At 40.1% G+C, this 24,989-nt stretch overlaps 1 protein-coding gene across 3 annotated transcripts in view; it reads right to left on the bottom strand.

Annotated features, from left to right (window-relative positions):
• Positions 1-24,989, bottom strand: part of LOC5506255 (HEAT repeat-containing protein 1) — a 31,402-nt gene that overhangs the window by 1,543 nt on the left and 4,870 nt on the right. The window contains exons 8-45 of one of the 3 annotated variants that reach the window (XM_048724835.1): positions 24,658-24,734; positions 24,352-24,575; positions 24,112-24,230; positions 23,717-23,911; positions 23,210-23,390; positions 22,885-22,937; positions 22,457-22,558; positions 21,546-21,717; positions 20,751-20,934; positions 19,239-19,416; positions 18,881-18,941; positions 18,629-18,807; positions 17,782-17,913; positions 17,623-17,708; positions 17,239-17,379; positions 16,705-16,814; positions 16,043-16,164; positions 12,206-12,334; positions 11,886-12,128; positions 11,714-11,785; positions 11,403-11,463; positions 11,075-11,238; positions 10,942-10,994; positions 10,725-10,848; positions 10,354-10,491; positions 9,396-9,551; positions 9,214-9,264; positions 8,843-8,967; positions 8,448-8,538; positions 4,371-4,376; positions 3,971-4,074; positions 3,471-3,693; positions 3,078-3,182; positions 2,396-2,466; positions 1,547-1,644; positions 1,118-1,281; positions 433-588; positions 50-161 (exon numbers count right to left, since the gene is read on the bottom strand). In XM_048724835.1, the coding sequence (XP_048580792.1) occupies positions 50-161; positions 433-588; positions 1,118-1,281; positions 1,547-1,644; positions 2,396-2,466; positions 3,078-3,182; positions 3,471-3,693; positions 3,971-4,074; positions 4,371-4,376; positions 8,448-8,538; positions 8,843-8,967; positions 9,214-9,264; positions 9,396-9,551; positions 10,354-10,491; positions 10,725-10,848; positions 10,942-10,994; positions 11,075-11,238; positions 11,403-11,463; positions 11,714-11,785; positions 11,886-12,128; positions 12,206-12,334; positions 16,043-16,164; positions 16,705-16,814; positions 17,239-17,379; positions 17,623-17,708; positions 17,782-17,913; positions 18,629-18,807; positions 18,881-18,941; positions 19,239-19,416; positions 20,751-20,934; positions 21,546-21,717; positions 22,457-22,558; positions 22,885-22,937; positions 23,210-23,390; positions 23,717-23,911; positions 24,112-24,230; positions 24,352-24,575; positions 24,658-24,734 (4,762 nt within the window). Of the gene's footprint in view, positions 1-49; positions 162-432; positions 589-1,117; positions 1,282-1,546; positions 1,645-2,395; positions 2,467-3,077; positions 3,183-3,470; positions 3,694-3,970; positions 4,075-4,370; positions 4,377-8,441; positions 8,539-8,842; positions 8,968-9,213; positions 9,265-9,395; positions 9,552-10,353; positions 10,492-10,724; positions 10,849-10,941; positions 10,995-11,074; positions 11,239-11,402; positions 11,464-11,713; positions 11,786-11,885; positions 12,129-12,205; positions 12,335-16,042; positions 16,165-16,704; positions 16,815-17,238; positions 17,380-17,622; positions 17,709-17,781; positions 17,914-18,628; positions 18,808-18,880; positions 18,942-19,238; positions 19,417-20,750; positions 20,935-21,545; positions 21,718-22,456; positions 22,559-22,884; positions 22,938-23,209; positions 23,391-23,716; positions 23,912-24,111; positions 24,231-24,351; positions 24,576-24,657; positions 24,735-24,989 lie in introns of all 3 variants that reach the window. The other 2 variants (XM_032374618.2, XM_001626943.3) reach the window with 2 other exon arrangements.

The following is a 24,989-nucleotide window of genomic DNA, read 5'->3' on the forward strand; positions in this document are numbered from 1 at the left end:
ACCATACGTGGTAACAGATGTGAACATGATATGTACAAAATCCACTCACCCTCCATGAGCTCCGCCAGGAAAGGGATACTTTCTGGCAGTAAAAGCACGATGAACTCCTCGCCAAGCTGACGGTGAAGCTCCTCCAGTGCCTTAAGGGCTGCGAAACGCACCTAAGACACAATAGGGAGTGAACACACGAGTAAGGAGACGAAAACACACGTCCGCGTTGTGCGTTGTGTTTGGCTCGGGATCATGGGTGGCTCAGTTGGCAGAGCGTCGCTTTGTAGTGCCTGTGCCTCTCACCACAATGGCTTCGATTCCTGGTTCTGCTGTGAGTCGAAAAAGTTGGCTCTCGCCTTTGCTCGGATGGGTTTTTTGGGGTTCTCTTGTTTAACTTTTACTTAAATAAGCCGTAAATCTTTCTTCTCTGACGCTGCTTACCTGGGAGGAGGTATGTCTTGTCTTGAGCAAGACTTGGTAGTTCAGCGGTTTCCAGTACACGTCACTCCCAGAAGCCACTGCAAGTTGTGCCAGGCAGGGGACCACGTGACCCGTAACAAGCTGCTGGAACTTGTCCTTGTCTGATTGGTTCTCCAGCTGGAGGTAAAAAATTAGCAACATAAATCAAGTAAACACAAAAGCGGAAATAAGTGTATTTCTTTTTAGAACATTAATTGTTGAGTTCCCTGTCAGTGGATTAAGGCTTCCTCCACTCATCCAATTATGAAAGAGAATAAATGTGTAAGCTTCAAAAAGCTTAGAAGACGGCGATGTGGTGAGGTACATTAAAGTGTCCCAGTGTCAGTGTAACTCAGTGCTTTCCATATCACAAGACCAGAGGTCTTCAAACACGGGGAACACTGCTATCATCATTTACTGGGACATGACTTGAGACTCAAAATATGGTAGCCAATGTTAGCAGCTAACAGGGGACTAAACACTGAGCTACGCATATCGCAACAAAGACAACTATGTAGCAAAACGTCATCAAGACGTACGTATTCACTGGGTTCACTGGTTCATTCGCAGGTTCACATGTGGGGGTATTCCTGTGGCATAGCAACCCTAGATGTGCTTTTCTAGAAGCACGCTAAGTAATAAAATAAATAATAGTAGTAGCTCCTACCTGGTCAACGATTGGCTGCATCAAGCAGTCGAACCTCTCCTTGTCGATGAAGCCCTTGGTGGAGTATAGCAGGCATTTCTGTAGACAGTCTAAGATGAACTTCACTAGCTGCACTGAACTACCTCTCTGGTCCTCCACGCCTTCTTCCTCAAAGAAGAGCTGGTCTGGAATGTGAAATAATAAGACCTCCATGATCACCTAAGACAACGTGAGAATAGACTTTGTGATAACTGACCCAAGGCAAACGCATACCATTGGTTACAGAGTGATGACACTAAAGTCCAGAAAACTCATGTTTTACTAAAAAATGTGAAGTTTATGGATTAGATAGAACAAGTTATGTACTATGGTGGCAAAGTTATTATCGCAGAGCGTGTACTGAGTCATTCAGCTTTTTTCTGAAACAGCTACCTGTGGACAGGAGCTTACCTGTTTTCGAGGAGTTGTTAGCGTCAAGCAGTGATGCGCAGTTCTTAAGGATGTAACCAGCGAACAGCGTCATCAGTCCTTTGAGTTTCTCAGCAATACTAGGGTCGTACATGAGGGAAAGTCAGTGTCAAGCATCCCACATGGCAGAAAAGGGACGTAGCAAACTCTTGCCCTCCCAACACTGCGCACATGCTTCTTCTTGTTGTTGTTTCAATGACTACGCAAACCGAAAGTGCTTTCCCGGAGTAAACAAACTAAAATATTGGCCATTTCAAAGGTGCACTACGAAGAGTGATTTTACCGTTTTTTCAGAAAGCTTGAAAACAGTCGAAATCATACAGGATACCTGTTTTCTTTTTTCTTTATTTGAATAGATTAGATAGGGTAAACAGACTAAATTCGCAGCAAATAATCCATTTTTTTTTATTTCCATTACACTTGGATGAAGTATACAGGAAGATTTTAGGTTGTTTTGCTGTTTTTCTAAGTACAAGTACCGAGACAGAAGGTCTCGGTTGAGTTATGGGCTCTGATTCGAGCCTCATCAAAGTGCATTGTACACCGATAGATCAGAGCCCAAATGGAGGTCTGTTGTTATTATGGATTTCAAACAAGTTTCACATGATTGCCCCTATCGCAAATGTATTACTTTTGTCGCATTATTTTATCTAAAGTGTAATGTCCCAAAAGTTATTAAAATTTGCCAATTTTACTCCCCTCCTAAATTTACCCATACCTCGCCTAACGATACCCAAGCATGTAAAACTATAAATGCTTTTATGGAGTGAAAATCAGGTACTTGACAGTTACGTATATAGCACGTTTTTGTAAGCTAGTCATCATACCAACCTGACACAGAGTCTGTAGAACACCAAAAGGCGCCTCTTATGAGCGTTACCTCGCGTCGCCCACTCTACCAACTGATGAAGAAATACATACATTCTTCAATTTGCAATATGATACAGTCCATGTAAAATAATCTAAGGGGCTTTCTCGTCTGGAAAACTGCCCATTAAAGATCGAAATGATAGCTTAAAATATACATGGAAAATAAAAAAAAACTCAAGTTGACTGCAATGTGTGTAAACTGAAGTGTTCCAGTGTCAGTTAACTCAGTGCTTTCCATATCACAAGACCAGAGGTCTTCAAACACGGGGAACACTGCTATCATCATTTACTGGGACATGACTTGAGACTCAAAATATGGTAGCCAATGTTAGCAGCTAACAGGGGGCTAAACACTAAGCTACGCATATCGCAACAAAGACACCTATGTAGCAAAACGTTATCAAGATGAAAGCGACCTACGAAGCAATGACGACGGCAACATGGACAACAACTCTTGAATTTTTTTTCACTCCTGTAAAAGAAAGTTCCTAAAACTATGGTCATCTGTTTTTGAGTGTTTAGATAAATTCTATTATACTGGTTTGAAATTGTGAGCCCGATTTCTTATTGTACTGGCTGCCATCGCCGTCCTTGCTTAGGTCTCTTACATCAAGAGTGGCAAATTAATGCTGAGGTGACCGACCTTGAGAAAGACCGGTCGGAAAGTTGCTTCGGACATCTTCATGACCAGGCTAAGTAAACTGTCAATCACACCACCTTCAATCTTCTCCACGAGGCCTTGCCCACACTGAAACCAATGCCAACATATATAAAGTAAGCAAGACCAAAGATACTTGTAAAAAGGAAAAGGTTGAACAGTCGATCAGTGTTCAAAAGCACCCTAAGTGATAAACATACATTAGTTCTCGAATGGAATTGTCTTGTCAGTTATTTGCTTATTTGTGGCATGGCCATGAGCTAATACAAATTACAACACATGGGTTCCCCTTAATTGACACAGATGCATAAAATATGGTACCTTGACAAAGATCTGGATTTCAATAACACGATCAAGGTAAGTTGATCAAGCACCAACCTGATGTTGAGTGACCCTAAAATCCAGCAAGACCAGGAAGACCTTGAACAGCTGGTCATGGTGCGACATCACATCTTTCGTGCTCATGGCTGTGATGGAGCCGGAGAGGATGTCTAGCAGGGGGGTGACGGCAGGCTGTTGCTGTGTGTCCAGCAGAGTGTAGTAACACTGGGACACTGCCGGAAGCAACACACGAGAGGTGATGGCATTGGCCAGGTCCTTCCTGGAAAAAAACAATTTGGCAACATCCAACTTTAGCCTAATGGACATGGTACTAAGGGGATGTAATAGTTGACTTTTAATTTGATTAGTCATGACCGGTAGTGCATACCAATAAGCAAAATAAGTAATAGTTGTAAATTTGTGGCTTATTTTACAATTACAGTGATAATTTCTGTCTTGGACAAGATGAAACTCAAACTCATGAGTAGTTTTAGTCCTAGAAATGGCTCACTCAGGCATAACTAGGCGCTTTTATATAAAGGCCTTCCAGTCCCTACCTCACTGCTGCAAGGCGGTCCAGGACCTGTGCCTGCATTGTGGATTGGTTTGGCACATCTTCATCCTCAGTCTCTTCAGATGCACGCACGGACTGAAGACAGACCTAGTCAAAGGGAAATTTGAACAATTAACTATACCTTCTAACTCTATTTTGATCTCTGTTAAGCAATGTCGGCCTTGCCTGTGCCAAGATGTCGACAAGGAGGTGTGTGTAGGTAGACCTACATGTACCAAGATGTCGACAATGAGGTGTGTGTAGGTAGACTTACATGTACCAAGATGTCGACAATGAGGTGTGTGTAGGTAGACTTACATGTACCAAGATGTCGACAAGGTGTGTGTAGGTAGACCTACATTTACCAAGATGTCGACAATGAGGTGTGTGTAGGTAGATTTTACATGCACCAAGATGTCGACAAGGAGGTGTGTGTAGGTAGACTTACATGCACCAAGATGTCGACAAGGAGGTGTGTGTAGGTAGACTTACATGCACCAAGATGTCAACAATGAGGTGTGTGTAGGTAGACCTACGTGTACCAAGATGTCGACAAGGTGTGTTTAGGTAGACTTACATGTACCAAGATGTCGACAAGGAGGTGTGTGTAGGTAGACTTACATGCACCAAGATGTCGACAATGAGGTGTGTGTAGGTAGACCTACGTGTACCAAGATGTCGACAAGGTGTGTTTAGGTAGACTTACATGTACCAAGATGTCGACAAGGAGGTGTGTGTAGGTAGACTTACATGTACCAAGATGTCGATAAGGAGGTGTGTGTAGGTAGATTTTACATGCACCAAGATGTCGACAAGGAGGTGTGTGTAGGTAGACTTACATGTACCAAGATGTCGACAATGAGGTATGTGTAGGTAGATTTTACATGCACCAAGATGTCGACAAGGAGGTGTGTGTAGGTAGACTTACCTGTACCAAGATGTCAACAAGGTGTGTGTAGGTAGACCTACATGTACCAAGATGTCGACAAGGAGGTGTGTGTAGGTAGACTTACCTGTACCAAGATGTCGACAAGGAGGTGTGTGTAGGTAGACTTACATGCATCAAGATGTCGACAAGGAGGTGTGTATAGGTAGACTTACCTGTACCAAGATGTCGACAAGGTGTGTTTAGGTAGACTTACATGTACCAAGATGTCGACAAGGTGTGTGTAGGTAGACTTACATGTACCAAGATGTCGACAATGAGGTGTGTTTAGGTAGACTTACATGTACCAAGATGTCGACAAGGAGGTGTGTGTAGGTAGACTTACATGTACCAAGATGTCGATAAGGAGGTGTGTGTAGGTAGACTTACCTGTACCAAGATGTCGATAAGGAGGTGTGGGTAGGTAGACTTACCTGTACCAAGATGTCGACAATGAGGTGTGTGTAGGTAGACTTACATGTACCAAGATGTCGACAATGAGGTGTGTGTAGGTAGACTTACATGTACCAAGATGTCGACAAGGTGTGTGTAGGTAGACCTACATGTACCAAGATGTCGACAATGAGGTGTGTGTAGGTAGATTTTACATGCACCAAGATGTCGACAAGGAGGTGTGTGTAGGTAGACTTACCTGTACCAAGATGTCGACAAGGAGGTGTGTGTAGGTAGACTTACCTGTACCAAGATGTCGACAAGGAGGTGTGTGTAGGTAGACTTACATGCACCAAGATGTCGACAATGAGGTGTGGGTAGGTAGACTTACGTACCAAGATGTCGACAAGGAGGTGTGTGTAGGTAGACTTACATGTACCAAGATGTCGACAAGGAGGTGTGTGTAGGTAGACTTACGTACCAAGATGTCGACAAGGAGGTGTGTGTAGGTAGATTTTACATGCACCAAGATGTCGACAAGGAGGTGTGTGTAGGTAGACTTACCTGTACCAAGATGTCGACAAGGAGGTGTGTGTAGGTAGACTTACATGCACCAAGATGTCGACAAGGAGGTGTGTGTAGGTAGACTTACCTGTACCAAGATGTCGACAAGGTGTGTGTAGGTAGACCTACATGTACCAAGATGTCGACAATGAGGTGTGTGTAGGTAGACCTACCTGTACCAAGATGTCGACAATGAGGTGTGTGTAGGTAGACTTACGTACCAAGATGTAGACAAGGAGGTGTGTGTAGGTAGACCTACCTGTACCAAGATGTCGACAATGAGGTGTGTGTAGGTAGACTTACATGCACCAAGATGTCGACAAGGAGGTGTGTGTAGGTAGACTTACATGCACCAAGATGTCGACAAGGAGGTGTGTGTAGGTAGACTTACCTGTACCAAGATGTCGACAAGGTGTGTGTAGGTAGACCTACATGTACCAAGATGTCGACAATGAGGTGTGTGTAGGTAGACCTACCTGTACCAAGATGTCGACAATGAGGTGTGTGTAGGTAGACTTACGTACCAAGATGTAGACAAGGAGGTGTGTGTAGGTAGACCTACCTGTACCAAGATGTCGACAATGAGGTGTGTGTAGGTAGACCTACATGCACCAAGATGTCGACAAGGAGGTGTGTGTAGGTAGACTTACATGCACCAAGATGTCGACAAGGAGGTGTGTGTAGGTAGACTTACATGTACCAAGATGTCGACAAGGAGGTGTGTGTAGGTAGACCTACATGTACCAAGATGTCGACAATGAGGTGTGTGTAGGTAGACTTACATGCACCAAGATGTCGACAAGGTGTGTGTAGGTAGACCTACATGTACCAAGATGTCGACAAGGAGGTGTGTGTAGGTAGACTTACCTGTACCAAGATGTCGACAAGGTGGTGTGTGTAGGTAGACTTACATGTACCAAGATGTCGACAAGGTGTGTGTAGGTAGACTTACATGTACCAAGATGTCGACAAGGTGTGTGTAGGTAGACTTACGTACCAAGATGTCGACAAGGAGGTGTGTGTAGGTAGACTTACATGTACCAAGATGTCGACAATGAGGTGTGGGTAGGTAGACTTACATGTACCAAGATGTCGACAAGGAGGTGTGTGTAGGTAGACTTACATGTACCAAGATGTCGACAATGAGGTGTGTGTAGGTAGACTTACCTGTACCAAGATGTCGACAAGGAGGTGTGTGTAGGTAGACTTACCTGTACCAAGATGTCGATAAGGAGGTGTGGGTAGGTAGACTTACCTGTACCATGATGTCGACAAGGAGGTGTGTGTAGGTAGACCTACATGTACCAAGATGTCGACAATGAGGTGTGTGTAGGTAGACTTACATGTACCAAGATGTCGACAATGAGGTGTGTGTAGGTAGACTTACGTACCAAGATGTCGAGAAGGAGGTGTGTGTAGGTAGACTTACATGTACCAAGATGTCGACAATGAGGTGTGTGTAGGTAGACTTATGTACCAAGATGTCGACAAGGTGTGTGTAGGTAGACTTACCTGTACCAAGATGTCGACAATGAGGTGTGTGTAGGTAGACTTACGTACCAAGATGTCGACAAGGTGTGTTTAGGTAGACTTACCTGTACCATGATGTCGACAAGGTGTGTGTAGGTAGACCTACGTACCAAGATGTCGACAAGGAGGTGTGTGTAGGTAGACTTACATGTACCAAGATGTCGACAAGGAGATGTGTGTAGGTAGACCTACATGTACCAAGATGTCGACAAGGAGATGTGTGTAGGTAGACCTACATGTACCAAGATGTCGACAAGGGGGTGTGTGTAGGTAGACTTACCTGTACCAAGATGTCGACAAGGAGGTGTGGGTAGGTAGACTTACATGTACCAAGATGTCGACAATGAGGTGTGTGTAGGTAGACTTACATGTACCAAGATGTCGACAAGGAGGTGTGTGTAGGTAGACTTACATGCACCAAGATGTCGACAAGGGGGTGTGTGTAGGTAGACTTACATGTACCAAGATGTCGACAATGAGGTGTGTGTAGGTAGATTTTACATGCACCAAGATGTCAACAAGGTGTGTGTAGGTAGACTTACATGCACCAAGATGTCGACAAGGGGGTGTGTGTAGGTAGACTTACATGTACCAAGATGTCGACAATGAGGTGTGTGTAGGTAGATTTTACATGCACCAAGATGTCGACAAGGAGGTGTGTGTAGGTAGACTTACATGCACCAAGATGTTGACAATGAGGTGTGTGTAGGTAGACTTACATGCACCAAGATGTCGACAAGGGGGTGTGTGTAGGTAGACTTACATGCACCAAGATGTCGACAATGAGGTGTGTGTAGGTAGACTTACCTGTACCAAGATGTCAACAAGGTGTGTGTAGGTAGACTTACGTACCAAGATGTCGACAAGGAGGTGTGTGTAGGTAGACTTACATGTACCAAGATGTCGACAATGAGGTGTGTTTAGGTAGACTTACATGTACCAAGATGTCGACAAGGAGGTGTGTGTAGGTAGACTTACCTGTACCAAGATGTCGACAAGGAGGTGTGTGTAGGTAGACTTACATGTACCAAGATGTTGACAAGGTGTGTTTAGGTAGACTTACCTGTACCAAGATGTCGACAAGGAAGGGACTCATGAAGTGTGGCAGGGTGCTGATCACTTTGTGAAGGGTAACAACACAGCAAAGAAGTAGGGCACTCCTGCAGAAACAGGGACACACCGACAATTACGGTTATGGGAATCAACAAAGTTGAAAAGGGATGCAATGGTTGTGAAAGGGGGTGTTACTGATCAAAATAGTAGTCGCAGTTGTGACGAAAAACAAAAAAACTGACTCCTTTTCATTAATTAGTGATGAATCTATAAGATATCATCCCTAAAACATACACTAACTCACTTCTTGAAAATTCTAGGGAATTTTTTTTTACCAAAGCTGCTAGGATGAGAACATGCAGCCCGAAAGATCCTTTTCAAGACCCCTAATAGAAAGACAGTAAGACTCACTTTTGTTCTTTTGAAGGCTGAAGCATTTTTATCAGATTCGGCATAAATTGGGGAAGGTAAGAAATGGCATTGGCTTTAAGACCAGAACAGACTTCAGCAAGGCAGAGGAGGGCGTTGGAGGCAACCTGAAACAATCATCATATTCACTGTCATACAACCCACATTTTAGCTATACAGCGGAAATGAAAAAAAAAAGAATAATGTAGGTGCCCTTTGTCCAGATATAATAATATTTGAGGATGGTTTTGATTATCTAAAGTTACATGAATAATTGTTGCTTGTTGTTATCAGATGACAACATTATTGGGAGAATACCCCACTGTCCTCTGGACTCACACATCTGTGCAAGAAAAACCTGAAAGATGCCTTACCAGAATATTTTCGTCTTTGGCCGTGAAGATCTTGATGGAGAGTTCCAGAACCTAAGGCGAACAAGAAGAATGTGTGATAGATAAGAGGAAATTCCTGTAGTCTGAGCCTAATGAAGCATTATTAAAACAACCTCAACAAAACGAGAACAAGTCATTTCAAATAAAATGTCATTAATTCGTACCTTGGTAAATATTGCAGGCTCTTGTTCAGCTAGAAGTCTTGCTAGCAGCTTCAAGCTGTACAGTGCCGTCTGCCGATTGACTGTGGTTTCCTCGCCTGAACAACGCCCTTCCACAAAGGCTACCAGGTCGTTCACTAAATCCAGAAGCTCATTTACCTGAAGCGAGGAGAACTGCCATATAACACTGAACAGATACTTTTGAACAACAGTTAGTTGCTACTAGGCTATGTTAAGTAGATCCTCCGGAGATTTGACAAATGGGAAGAAAATACTATCCTGCTCAATACTATCGTACTCATGACAGCCTGTAACCAATTAGATCAACTTGCTGTTGTGAATTTAAGAGCGAATTAAGAGTACTCAACTCAAGATTTATCCTTATCTTGATGTGCCTGCCCGACATGACGGAAAAACCCTGAACATGCGCACTTAAGATAAAACTTCTTACAATGGTCATCAGTTTCTTGTATTGCGGACTGGTTTTCTTTTCAAAACACAAAAAACGTGATGCCAAAATGTGCATACTCAGATTTTGGCTTTTTAAAATAACTTGTTCCTTGATCATCCTTGCGCCATGTATGAGCTCAGGGACGAAAAGCTAAAATTTCAATGACCCTTTACAAATGTCGCATCAAAAAAGTTGCATTTGATATTTTGTTTAACCCGAGTATCAGGCCCTCCTATGTTTCTATTGCGCCGGCGAGAAACAAGACAAGTACTTTTGTTTTTCCTCTCCAACTTTTAAAAAATAAAATTGCCTGATACTCAGGCTATATTTTGTTTGATATTAGTCTCTAAGTACTTAGGGGAATTTTCTGCCTTATTTGATGTGAAATGGGCTTATTGGAAATGTCAAGTCATGTTTTTCCATCATGTTAATGTTCCCCTTACACAACAAAATTTCCACTTGCTTCTAACAAATGACCATGGAATTCAAGGATGCGTAAAGCAAGCATACCTGATTGGGTTGTATGGTATAGTGCGCCAGTTTGGCATTCAGAAGCTCCATTGCTTTACGTCTCACGGTAACATTGTCATTGACAAGCAGTCTTTGTATCACTCCTATAAACACACTCGTTGGTAGGAGCTGATTAACCTGAAGGCAAAAAATTAACACAATATATGAAGGCTTGTACATGTTGCTTACTGTCAACAATCCACCTTTCAATAGTCGCAGAAAGAGTAACTTTCTCTGACTGTTTTCTTGTTATTTAGTCATTTTAATACCATAAATGATTGTTAACAATAAACTTATTATAGATCACTTCCTAGATAAAAAGATATCGTTGTAATAGGATAAAACAGAAATACCATTAAGTATTTACATACCTTATCAATAATATCATATGCCTTGTGCAGTAGTGCTCGCCAGAATTTCTTGGCAGTTTCTTGTGTTTGTTGCTCTGAATACTGTGCCGTGGTGGTAACAAGCTTCAAGAGCTCCTCAATCAGACTAAATAAATAACATCCACAATCAAAAGATTTGTAAACAGTAATACTATGATAGCAATAGGAATGACAGGTTTTTGGAGGCTTGCTTGCTTACCCAAGATAGATACCGTCCATTTGCCTTGAAGTGCTTCCCTCAAATTCAGCAATCTGAGACAGGAGAATGTTGCATCAATGAACAAATTCAGGATTCAAGGGATTAGGGACAAGACCGGAGAGACTCTTTTTACCTTTGCTATGAAGTTGTCATTGCCCAGGACAGTAGGGACTAAACCTAAAACTGTGAACTTGAATTGTCTGAAGTGTTTGGCTGAGTGTACATGGACATCAAATAGAGGGGTGGGACCACTGAAGAGGGGGGCTGACTTTCTTCTGCGGGGATGGTAGTGATGACCTAGGGATGATAATGTTTTGTTAATAGGAAATGTAGGTTGGTAGGTGAAAAATTAGCAAATAAAAGTTTGTGTTTTAATGCACTAATTTGTATAAAAACTTCCATGAAAAAGACACTGAAATAAACTGATGATAAATGTGGAAGTAGCTTATAATTTTACTGACCTTCTGGTTTTTCCATAGGGAGCTGTGCAAGATATTTCACGAGTTTCAGCATTCCCTCAGCCTTGGATAAATAGCATCTTAATTAATTCTGGATTTTATAACAATTATACAATTAACAGCACTTATGTACACTCAATAACCATAGAATCAAAAAGCCCAAACTGTCCTGATCTCGTACCAGAACAATGAATACAATACACCAAAAACTGGAATTCGACTCTGACCTGAAGAAGTCTTATTTAAAGAAAATATTTGGCAGAGTCGAATTCCAGTTTTTGTTGTATTGCACTCAATAACCATGATATTTCTACCTGCACAGACGGGTCAAACTCTTGACAAAGTGAAATGCAGAAGTCAATATCAAGAGGAGAATGCTTGACACCCTAAAAAGAAATTTTCATATTAGAAAACATTACATGGTTTGGCTAAAACAAATGTGCATCTGAGCGATGCACAGTAAATGCACAGAATTGGTATTAGTACCTCGTCATCAGGCTGAGCAGGGTGCACTATGTAGCTCTCTAGTAATAATGCTACTGCAGCATGCAGGTGCCTCTCGGCACCAACAGTAGATATTAGGTGGGTGAACACTGGTAAGCGGCGGTGCTCTGGCATGTGGGGTGATGCATCTACAAAGACCCGGATCACCATGACGACAATGTCATTTAAGGTTGCTGGTGGTGTACCCTTGGACTGTAACTTGGGTAGCTTCTGTTTTTCACCAGCCTGTTTGGGAAATTTGAATGATGAGGTTGATCTTGGTTAAACTGTGTTAAAGATCAATTTTTCTTCCTCACTCTTACCTGTATCAGGGCTGGGATGACTGTGTCCACAGTCTTGCTGATAATCTGGAAGCTGTAGCTGTCATCCTGGCGGAGGAGGTTGGCACCCATGAAGGTGAAGATGGACATTACATTATGAAGGACCTTCTCCTATTAAAATGAGTGTCAAGAAGAACTTTTAAATACACACAGCATGTGACCGATTTATGTAGTTGTCAGTTTTAGTTGTCAAAACAGCACCTGTGCAACCCCCATGGCTGTAACTGTGCAACCTCCTAGGCTATATCTTTGCAACTCACTATGGCTATGGTATACACCTTGGCTAAACCTATGCAACCCTCTTGGCTATATGCCTTGGCAATATCTTTGCAGCCCCACTCTGACTAAACAGCTGCTGTAAAACATGCTTGCAACACATCTACACAAGGCAGGCTACGGAAGCCCATGAGGGCCACTCAAGGTTTTCGTTAACAACATCTCACCTTTCGGTCACGACAAAGCACTATTTGATTATCGCTTAAAACATTGCAGGTTTAGTTCACAATATCGCACTTTGTGTCTCAAAACATCGCACTTTGTGTCTTAAAAAACTCATCATTTTGCCTTTGCTTAAAACATTTCAGTATATCGTTCACAACATTCAACTTTGTGCTTATAACATAGCACTATTTGTCTATTGCATAAAATATTTGACTTTGTGCTTTATAACATGGGACATTGTGTCTTAAAAAATCTCGCGATTTACCGAATGCGCAAATCATTTCAGGTTTTGTCTATTGCATAAAATATTTCACTTTGTGCTTCATAACATGGTACTTTGGGTCTTAAAAAATCTCGCGATATACCGAATGCGCAAATCATTTCAGGTTTTGTCTATTGCATAAAGTATTTAACTTTGTGCTTTATAACACGGTACTTTGTGTCTTAAAAAATATTGCGATTTGCCAAATGGCCAAATAATTTCAGTTTTTGTCTATGCATAAAATATTTAACTTTGTGCTTTAGAACTTCATTTCACAAATTTGAAGAGAATTTTCAAATAACTGGATTCTATACGAATGACATGTGAGCTCCATACAAGGACTAAAAACTAAACAGAACTTCAGGATAGGCCGAGGAAAAGAAGCCTTAGCGATACGGGATCAAAGGCTGAAGTGGTTGAGAGCTCGCTCGAGCTATATTCAGTGTTCTACAGATGCAGGTACCTCTAACTCGCCTTGCGGGACTAAGGCCCCAATGATAACTCTACATCGGAAGCCTCTCCTCCAAACTATAAATCACGGCATTTGACTTTGTTTATAACTTAGGCGGCTCATCGCATTAATGCTAATAATATCTAACTTTTTTGACAATCATTTACAGCATTCCATAATATCTTAGGCAACGACTCACAATGCTGAACTTTTTACTTTGTCTTATCAACAATGCTATTTATTTCACTGAGCTTTATTGCTTATAATCTTGATTTAATATTTATATTTACTTATATATCTCAATTTAAGCTAAGGATTTCGCAATTACGTTTCTAGTCTATTTGCAAAGCATGCTGGTCTATGTAGAAAAAAACTCACTTTTTGCAAACGCACTTTGTGCTTCACGAGATTGCACTTTTTGCGTTACGACATTGGACTTTTTGCACAACGACATGTGACTATTTGTCACACACGATTGGATGTTTAGGCTTGCGTCATGGCACATTATGCAAATCGCCAGCAACATCTGACTCTTGGCGTCACAACATGAGACAATTTGCTTCAAAACATTTCAGTTTTTGTCTATTGCATGAAATATTCAACTTTGTGTCTAAAAAAATCTCGCGATTTGCCGAATGCGCAGATCATTCCAGGTTTTTGTCTGTGCATTAAATATTTAACTTTGTGCTTCATAACATGGTACTTTGCCAGCCGCAAATCGCGATATTTTTTAAGACACGAAGTATCATGTTATAAAGCACAAAGTTAAATATTTTATGCAATAGACAAAACCTGAAATGATTTGCGCACTCGGTAAATCGCGAAATTTTTTCAGACACAAAATACCATGTTATGAAGCACAAAGTTAAATATTTAATGCACAGACAAAAACTGGAATGATCTGCGCATTCGGCAAATCGTGAGATTTTTTTAGACACAAAGTTGAATATTTCATGCAATAGACAAAAACTGAAATGTTTTGAAGCAAATTGTCTCATGTCGTGACGCCAAGAGTCAGATGTTGTTGGCGATTTGCATAATGTGCCATGATGCAAGCCTAAACATCCAATCGTGTGTGACAAATAGTCACATGTCGTTGTGCAAAAAGTCCAATGTCGTAACGCAAAAAGTGCAATCTCGTGAAGCACAAAGTGTGTTTGCAAAAAGTGAGTTTTTTCTACATAGACCAGCATGCTTTGCGAATAGACTAGAAACGTTATTGTGAAATCCTTAGCTTAAATTGAGATATATAAGTAAATATAAATATTAAATCAAGATTATAAGCAATAAAGCTCAGTGAAATAAATAGCATTGTTGATAAGACAAAGTAAAAAGTTCAGCATTGCGACCCATTGTGAGTCGTTGCCTAAGATATTATGGAATGCTGTAAATGATTGTCAAAAAAGTTAGATATTATTGGTATTAATGCGATGAGCCGCCTAAGTTATAAACAAAGTCAAATGCCGTGATTTATCGTTTGGAGGAGAGGCTTCCGATGTAGAGTCATCATTGGGGCCTTAGTCCCGCAAGGCGAGCTAGAGGTACCTGCATCTGTAGAACACTGAATAAAGCTCGAGCGAGCACTCAACCAGTTCAGCCTTTGATACCGTATCGCTAAGGCTCCTTTTCCTCGGCCTATCCTGAAGTTCTGTTTAGTTTTTAGTCCTTGTAGGGAGCTCACAGGGCATTTGTATAGAATCCAGTTATTTGATAATTCTCTTCAAATTTGTGAAATGAAGTTCTAAAGCACAAAGTTAAATATTTTATGCATAGACAAAAACTGAAATAATTTGGCCATTTGGCAAATCGCTATATTTTTTAAGACACGAAGTACCGTGTTTTGAAGCACAAAGTCAAATATTTTATGCACAGACAAAAACTGGAATGATTTGCGCATTCGGAAAATCACGAGATTTTTTAAGACACAAAGTACCATGTTATGAAGCACAAAGTTAAATATTTAATGCACAGACAAAAACTGGAATGATCTGCGCATTTGGCAAATCGCGAGATTTTTTAAGACACAAAGTCCCATGTTATAAAGCACAAAGTCAAATATTTTATGCAATAGACAAATAGTGCTATGTTATAAGCACAAAGTTGAATGTCGTGAGCGATATACTGAAATGTTTTAAGCAAAGGCAAAATGATGAGTTTTTTAAGACACAAAGTGCGATGTTTTGAGACACAAAGTGCGATATTGTGAACTAAACCTGCAATGTTTTAAGCAATAATCAAATAGTGCTTTGTCGTGATACTCAAAGTGAGTTGTCGTGACGCAAATAGTTCAAAGTCGTGACCAAAAGGTGAGATGTTGTTAACGAAAACCTTGAGTTGCCCTCATGGGCTTCCGTAGCAGGCAGCCTCAACAACACTTTTCATGGCTGAGAAACATCACCATTACACTCCCCAGTGAATATGTCAGAGTGAGAATGGCTGAGAAACATCACCATTACACTCCCCAGTGAATGTGTCAGAGTGAAAATGGCTGAGAAACATCACCATTACACTCCCCAGTGAATGTGTCAGAGTGAAAATGGCTGAGAAACATCACCATTACACTCCCCAGTGAATGTGTCAGAGTGAAAATGGCTGAGAAACATCACCATTACACTCCCCAGTGAATGTGTCAGAGTGAAAATGGCTGATAGGAGTGGTTGCTCACTGGGTAGAGCTTGGCTGCTGTTGACAAAAGGAGAAGGGCCTGATGGTGAGTCTGTGGGTTTTCTGACACACGGATGCACTGCACCACAAGCTCCACATTGAACTGGCTCTCAGGAACTGCATCTGTACAACATAACAAAACCACATGTGAGAGACATGTTCTTTACAACATGTTCATAACATGTTCTTAACACTCTACAAAGACCCATATCTCCATGGCAATACCATGCATGGTTATAGTTGGTATACCATTGGACTTTCAATAGATAAGAGATTTTAAAATACAGCAATTTTATAATATTTCATGAGCTTTGCCCTGGTGCATACAAAACTGGACTATGGCACTATGTAGTAATACAATAAATCACAATAAGTTGGTCAGGGACACCACTAGCAAATTACTGTAGGCCCAAGATTTAGAAATGTTACCCAGTGAGTGTTGTTCCAAGAAAATTGAGCATTTAAAAAAGGCAGACTAATTGGGTAAGGTCGTCTTGCATGTAGGTTATGACATTCACTGATTACTATACTCAGTTTCTTATAAAGATATGGTTTTACTTCAATTAAAATCTCTGGTATAAACATTATTTAAATGTCCAAGGAAATCAGAGTTGGCATCTCACTGTGTTTTTATGTCAACCACTGTAGACATTTTGACATTACCTGGAGTTTTGTTTGACAGTAAAATAAGACAAATGTTGAGGATCTCTGCTAGCACCAGTTGAGTGATGTAGTCTGGTATTGCTTCTTCTGGTATCTCTCTCTCAACACATCTACAGTGGAAAAAAATATTGGTGATATGCAATCCAATGTACCTTCATTAAATTCAACACATCTACATGCATGTTAATTGGTACTCAATCAACTTCAGTACCATCAACCTTAGTTGTATAACCAGTGTCAGATACTATCTATTGCTTGTGTTTCATCAGGAATGACCTTCACAAGACCCAAAGATTTCTACATCATCCACTGACATTGTGTATAAGATTATGATACACAGGTAGTACAATACATGATACAAGTGAATGCCATACATCATATTGAACACACTTCTAAATACATGATACATTTGAATGTCGTACATCATATTGAGCACACTTCTGAATACATGATACAAGTGAATGACATACATCACATTGAACACACTTCTGAATACATGATACATTTGAATGACATACATCAAATTGAACACACCTTGCCAGCAAGGCAAATAGTACGGGCACCATGTGCTCCCTGTCTGTGATATTACTCTTGTGTTGTAACAGTTCCAGGATAGTGGTGATTCTTTGCCATGATTTCAACTCTTTTGCTGATGTTTCCTCCTGGGTGGCACTCCTAGAAAAGATACGGATTTTTGAGAGGAGATGGTGCGCTAGGAATTGATGAAAAGCCAAAAATGTGACCAAGTGAAAATTTGCATTGTTGCATCAAGCAAACCATTTAATAAAGATCATTTCACATTAATTATTTCACAGTAATTCCTGATTGGCACTGCCAGTAATCAAGATCATGATGACAACTGTATATGTACATCATACAGATAGCAAGAAAACATGTTCTCATTTCAATCAAATTTACCTTTTTTGCTTTTTAGGCTTTGGAGTCTTGGGTTGTGCTTTTAGTTGGCTAAGTTCTTCTATTACCTGCTCGGCCTTGAGCACAATCTATGAATCAGATCCATAAACCAACATCAGAACACTTAAGTTTACTGTACCATGTAACACAACATTCTATTACCACATTAAGCACATCCTTAGTCTTGGCTGTTAATTGGACATCTGTGCTGCTGAGATGAAGGTCTAGGAGCATCCCTAAAACCTTTTGCTGTACAACACCTGCTGGAATCACTTGGAAGAATTTGTCATCCAACTGAAGTCAAAGAGGGAGTGGAAATACTTATATGTTATAAATACAAAGAGCATTAAAGTACATAAAACTACTTCAAAAAACATTGTCTGCAAATAGCAAAATCAGTACCAAGACTAAATAAACTCTTGTGATGCCAGAGCCATACTGTTCATTAACAGTCTTAAAATTCATTCTATAAAAATGAGACTGACGACACCTTTATGTAATAAAAATGTCATTTACCAATTGACCTTTTCAGTTTCCTGACATTTATAAAATTTATTTATTCATAATAAAAATCTGATCATTCAACATATGTGCATACATGACTCCTAGACATTTTGGATGACTAATATTGAGTTGTATATATACACAGAAAAACTATGGGAAACTGGTGGAAAATCAATGTAACTATCTGATACAGCTCAGTGTCAAAGTAACTCAGTGCTTTCATTTTTACAAGACCAGAGGCCTTCAAACACATGGAACACTGCTATCATCATCTACTGGGCCACATGCGAAATACAGTAGTGAGTGCATGATTTATATGATTCTCCCAGCTTGGCTGGGGTCTCTCAATGATAAATATGACTTAAAAATACTAAAATAAACTTTTCCTATTATGGAAACCATAACAGACCAAAGAGTAAATAGCTAGAATGAGTAAAACTGAAATTACTGTAATGTCAGTTGTTTCTTTGTATTTCGGTGTCCTTAAATGCAAACGTTGCCCTACCTGGTCCAGAATTGACATGGCAGGAGCTGGGTGCCCAGGACAGAGTGTCACTCCAAGCGAAAAGAGACCCTCCAAGAGCTGCAAGCAAAGCGGATCAGATTCCAGAAGGGGTGCGGCCACATAGGTGAACTTCTTGGTCAAATGTTGTAGGCAGATACTTTCGTCAGAGTTTAGAGATCCTGGAACAAAAAAATCAACATTTAGAACAACCTAAAATAATTTCACTGAATGATTCCAATCAAATAAACTTACTTTTCTCTTGGGCCTTTTTCATGAGATCTTGAACCCTTGGCAGGCACAGATGTACCATTTCCTACAAGGATAATACATACTGATAAGTTTTAAGGAACGTTACCTAGCAAACGTAACCTGCTCCTGTTGAGCACTAAACATCTGTGCATTGGGTGGGTAATGCAAGGTAAACTAGCAACCCAAACCTACCCAGTTCTATAAAAGATGCCCTGTGAATGCAACAGCCCTTTTAAAATGAAAGCATTTTTTTCAAGGAAAAGTCATAATGTTGGCTCATTTATTAGTGTCATCATGGGTCTTTTGTTGTGATGGTGGCCCATCATGCGTAGGAAGAGCTTTAAAAGTTACATTACAGTACCTGACTTACAACTTCTGTGAGCACTATGAGAAGTGCTATCTGGACATGCACTGGAGTATTGGCACTGACAGCGTGACGGACAACATACTCCAGCAAGGCAGTCTTTTGTTCAGCTTTCTTCTTAGATTTACCCTTTGGACTCTTGGATTCAGGAAGGGAAAGCGTGCTGCCAAAAAGCCTAGATGCAAGGAGTATCGTATTCTTAAGGTTTCAATTTAAATTCTTTTAGCTGGATCAAAATATAATTGCATTAAGTGATTCCAGTGTCAGATACTATCTATTGCTTGTGTTTCATTAGGTTTTCCCTTCACAAGACCCAAAGGTTTTTACATCATCCACTGGAATGCAGACTGAAACATCACTTGAAAACTTAAGTTGGAGGTTCCAAGCTTATGTTTTTAAGCAGCTCACAAATATGCATTTATACATTATGTATTGATGATCATCACATGATCAAATACAGTACTGCACTGTTTGTGACCAAATTATTTTTTTTAAAATCTACAGTTTTGAGCCCTGTTTTGTTTAAATTTTGAAAATTAATCACATTTTTAACACAAAATAACCAGCCACAATTAAAGACTATGTGCAGACTTGTGTGATGAATGTTTTTTTTGCCACAATTTGAGGTGTTAATATCAGAAAAACTAATCCTTTTTGATAACCTCAAATTCAATCCATCTCACGGTGAGAACTGATCCATTATTGTTAGCATAAAATAATACTTAGAAAATCTTTTCAATATTCATGGAAAACGCCTGAAAATATATATCATTTTATTCTTCACTGTACCAACATGACATTACATGCACTTCACTGTACCAACATGACATTACATGCACTTCACTTTACCAACATGACATTACATGCACTTCACTTTACCAACATGACATTACATGTACTTCACTGTACCAACATGACATTACATGCACTTCACTGTACCAACATGACATTACATGCACTTCACTGTACCAACATGACATTACATGCACTTCACTTTACCAACATGACATTACATGCACTTCACTGTACCAACATGACATTACATGCACTTCACTTTACCAACATGACATTACATGCACTTCACTGTACCAACATGACATTACATGCACTTCACTTTACCAACATGACATTACATGCACTTCACTTTACCAACATGACATTACATGCACTTCACTTTACCAACATCGCATTACATGCACTTCACTTTACCAACATGACATGACATGCACTTCACTTTACCAACATGACATTACATGCACTTCACTTTACCAACATGACATTACATGCACTTCACTTTACCAACATGACATTACATGCACTTCACTTTACCAACATGACATTACATGCACTTCACTTTACCAACATGACATAACATGCACTTCACTGTACCAACATGACGTTACATGCACTTCACTGTACCAACATGACATTACATGCACTTTACTGTACCAACATGACATTACATGCACTTCACTGTACCAACATAACATTACATGCACTTCACTTTACCTTTTTATTTGAGCATGGTCTGCTTGTATTTCTTCTGCATTTTCTGCCAACAATGCTATCAGCACCCCCACAGGCCCGGACAGGTTCTTCTCAGCGGTAGAATAAAGTCCCCGCACACACTCCACAGCTGCTTTCCTGATGGGTGCCACCATGCTAGACAGAGGCACCAGCAAAGATACCACGACTGGGAAATCACAGATGCAAATCAAACGTAAGGTTAAAAGCAGCATTGGGTATTTTAAGGGTGGCTTCTGACTATCTATAGAGTGGTATGTGGTCCAGAGATTCAGTGGCTTTCGAATGTAACGCTGCAAGAACCAACAATATTATAGATAATAAGAGTAGCTTCTGGCTTCCTGAGGAAAGCTCTTGGTGAAATGAAAGTGGGAGTAGGTTAGACAGCAGCCCCATTCCCATATGTTTAAATTACAATTTTTCAAAATCAGGACTGTATGCATTTGGTAGAGAGGTGTGCAAGATTTTATTTTTTAAAGCTTATGGTGAGATGTTTGAGAGGTTTTAATTGAATCAATAGTGTTGTGTTCTTTTACAGTAGGAAAGTGATAGTAAACCAGAAACCAGGCATGTACCCAGGATTGGCTAAAGGGCGGGGCTGCGCTGTGATAGGTATCATATGGAAACAGCATAGTATTTGAAGACTCCTTAATAAAAAAGACCCGCTTCTTGTATGCCAAAGGATGGGGTGGGTGGGGGGGTTTGTGTGCACCCTGCCCACCCTCTGTGTACGGGCCTGGAAACTACAAGAAAAAAAAGAAAAAAACCAAAGAGCCAGACCTGTGTCTGTTTTCTCAAGGATATGAGTGACATCTGAGCTGCCCATCACTTTAAGGCACACTGCGCCAATGTGCAGACTCTGGACTTGTAGCGTGGCAGGGCTGGCAACAGTTTTACTGGACCACACATTGGCCAAGAAATGCAGTAGTGTCAGCTTATCAGGCAGATGATGCTAAATACCACAAAACAAGACCCATAAGCAACTACCATAAAAGTTCTAAAAGGCCAATGGACTGGAGGCTTATTTCTTTCTTGTTTGTCTCAAATGAGGGGACTTAAGGCCACTGTTCGACACCTGTCCACTTTGCGCTTTTGCTACAGGGGTGCATCGCACTGATTTGTAGATATAAATGCACTACATTACCAAGGATATGCTGAAATATTTCTAGGTAAGGCGTGGTCTCTCCAAGATATGACCTCACCCTACCTAATCTAATACCATTAATCCTGCCTACAGATCGCAAGTTTCAATGAAATCCATGGAACTTGAAGATACTATTGTTTTCCAATTGCGAGAAGATTTTGATCAATTTTTACATGAGCGTTTTTGAAAAAAATAAAGGATGTAAACTTTTAGAGGTTTAATGTATACAATATTATACATTAATTATTATATTATTATTATTATAGACCACCACAATTTTGTCAAGGGAGGTAAATTCAACAACCAAACCTGTCTAGTATTTTGCTTGATACCTGAACTGATGCCAAAACCGATTGAAAGTTTTTCAGATCGCGAGATTTCTTTCACTAATTTTTAGGGGGAGGGGGACTTAATAGTGAATGGTTCCAGATAGGGTCTTATTGAAGAGGATGCCTTAAAAGAGAGGGAGCATTTATAGTGACTAATCACTAAGCCCAAAAGGGGGTCAAATTGGTAGTTTTGGAGATGAGCAACAAAGGCATTATACCTGAATAAACACCTGTAGAAGCTGTCTGAAGATGTCCTGATGAGCAATCGGCAAGGTAGTACCAGAAGCAGGAGCAAGCATTTCAAACACAGATAGCAGGATCTAGGCAAAGGAAACATAGTTGCCAGTCAGTGTTATGACTGACCCAGGTCAATAATCTCCAGTAGATATATACCACCCCCACTTTTTGTAGAATATTCTGGTATAGAAGCCTAGTGTGACCAAATGGACAGTTTTGTTACAGTAGTTTTAACTAACCTTAAAAAATGGTTGTGGTTTTTAATACAATGTTCAGTTCTTACCAGGTCAATCATTGCAGTGGAATTTTTTCCCAGTCTTTTTATTCCCATGTTTTTTTGCAAGGACCCTCTTGCGCATACATTCAGCATGCAAATGGTTATTGTGCAACAGCAGTTTTAGCTAAATACCTTGGAGTACATGAGTTCAGAAGAACTCTCCTCTTCAATGTTCCACCATGCCCCTGTAGAGTTAAAAAACCTTTCACAGTCATTATCTACCAAGACACATCTAAACATGATTACACTACCACAATCAATATTTACCTTGAGGCATGACTCAAGACAACATTGTACCATGCACCAAATCTTGTAGACGAATACAAAACCTTTTTGCATCCAGCTACAATTTTTTTTTTTTTTTTTTGGGGGGGGGGGGGGGGGGGTTATTATGTTATTATGTCACATGTTACTTAGTAAAACTGCTGGTCATTTTAAAGAACTGGGCGATATTCACCTTTTGCTGTTGTCTTGAACACAGGCATGTTTCGTATAAGGTTTCCAAGTACCCACAAATTCATGGATGCCCTGATATTTGCCATTTTTTTGGACTTGTTCCTTCTCATCAGAGACATGTACTCTGACAGCAAAATCTTTGGAACCATACCATCATCAGACAGGTGAATGTCCAGATGAAACTAAATCACAAATCACGTTATCAGGATCACAGTGTTCAGCTCTATGAAAAGGTTTCATATTAGGTGGAGAGTTTGATACCATAGTCCAACAGCAAAGACATACAACAGGGCAGAAAATTAGAGTCTAAAATCTTATTTTAAGCAATTTTTGTTAAATTGAAATAAAAAAATTGCATTGCTATTTTGAAATTATAATTTCAGTTAGTTAGGAGTTATTTCTCTCAAATTATAATTTTTAACCACAAAACAACTACTCATTTTACCATTCTTGATTTGATAACAGTGATTGAATTACATGTATTGATTTTATCTGTGCCAACAAATACCTTCTGCTGAGATGGTTTTAGCTCCATAACACCCTTCAGACACTCCTTTACAAAGCTGAGGATAGTCTCACACAATGACAAATCATTGTCAGTAAGTGTTGCCTTGAAAACTAGTCGTCCAAGGCTGTTCCCCAATGTGACCTTGAATGCAAAGTCCGCTGGGTGTGATTTGGAGTAATCAATAAGCTTGGTCACCTATGGGATAAATTAACAAATAATATCACAGCCATATCTCTATCACATAATAATAATTGTAATTAATAGCTTAGTATAGCTTAGTTAAAACTTACGATGGAGGATGTTAGATGGTAGGGCATGCTGAAAAGTTCTTTGTGCGCTTATAAAAATCTTGAGGTCGTTAATTGAATAAAAGTGGAAGGTCTAAATCGCTGTACCATTTCTAGTTGCTGTTTTTGAGTCAGTTTAACCAGCTGATCCCCTAACCATGAAGCAAGTGCTCTGTTCGCGACAGCATGAGCATCATGATCAGAGCTGTCTTTGGCTGCTTTCCAATCTGTTAAGAGATCCAGTTCAAATATTAACAACTATTGTAGAACAGTACCGCTCTCAAACATATGTACAGTAGAGTACCACTGTCGAACATGTAAAAACGTTCAGGAAATTCACAAACATACCTTTTTCCTTGATCAGGGTTTTCAGGTCTGTGAGTAAAAGATGTCTTTTGGCAACATCTGATTTGGAGATTGTCAGAGCAAGATCTACTGGGCTTTGGTGTGATTTTGGATGAGAGAAGAACAGCGAAATCTGTCCAAACACCACAGTGTCAAGTAAGGTAGCATTGTCAGCAGTTAGATAAGGACCACACAGGATAGAGACCGCCTTCTTAGAGACTTCCTTCCTGGAAAATAGACACATTTACACTTGAGGTACAGTGAGGTTCAGTAGGAACTGTGTTATAATGCAAAAGTGAAACTACTTACCATTCTTTTCCTGTTTTGCTTACAAGCTGAAAAAGCTTCTCAACCAAGTCTGAAGTAGGCACACAGTCCAACAATGTCTAGAAATAAAGAGCACCACATCATAAAGAAGTACAATAAATCCATTATGACTTCTTCCTACATTAAGCTTTTACCCATACATCAGGTAAGCTAGCAATGTACTCAAACAAGTAAATATGTCAAAAACTACTTCTGGCTACCGCTCTTTATAACTTCTCTATTACTGAACAGTACTTTTAATAATCAAGTTCTATGGTTTCTAGGGGTAAATGAAGTCAGAGGATTTCAGCATGAAAAAATGAGTTGAAATAAGG

This window comes from Nematostella vectensis, chromosome 1 (assembly GCF_932526225.1).
Source record: "Nematostella vectensis chromosome 1, jaNemVect1.1, whole genome shotgun sequence".
Lineage (NCBI taxonomy): Eukaryota > Metazoa > Cnidaria > Anthozoa > Actiniaria > Edwardsiidae > Nematostella > Nematostella vectensis.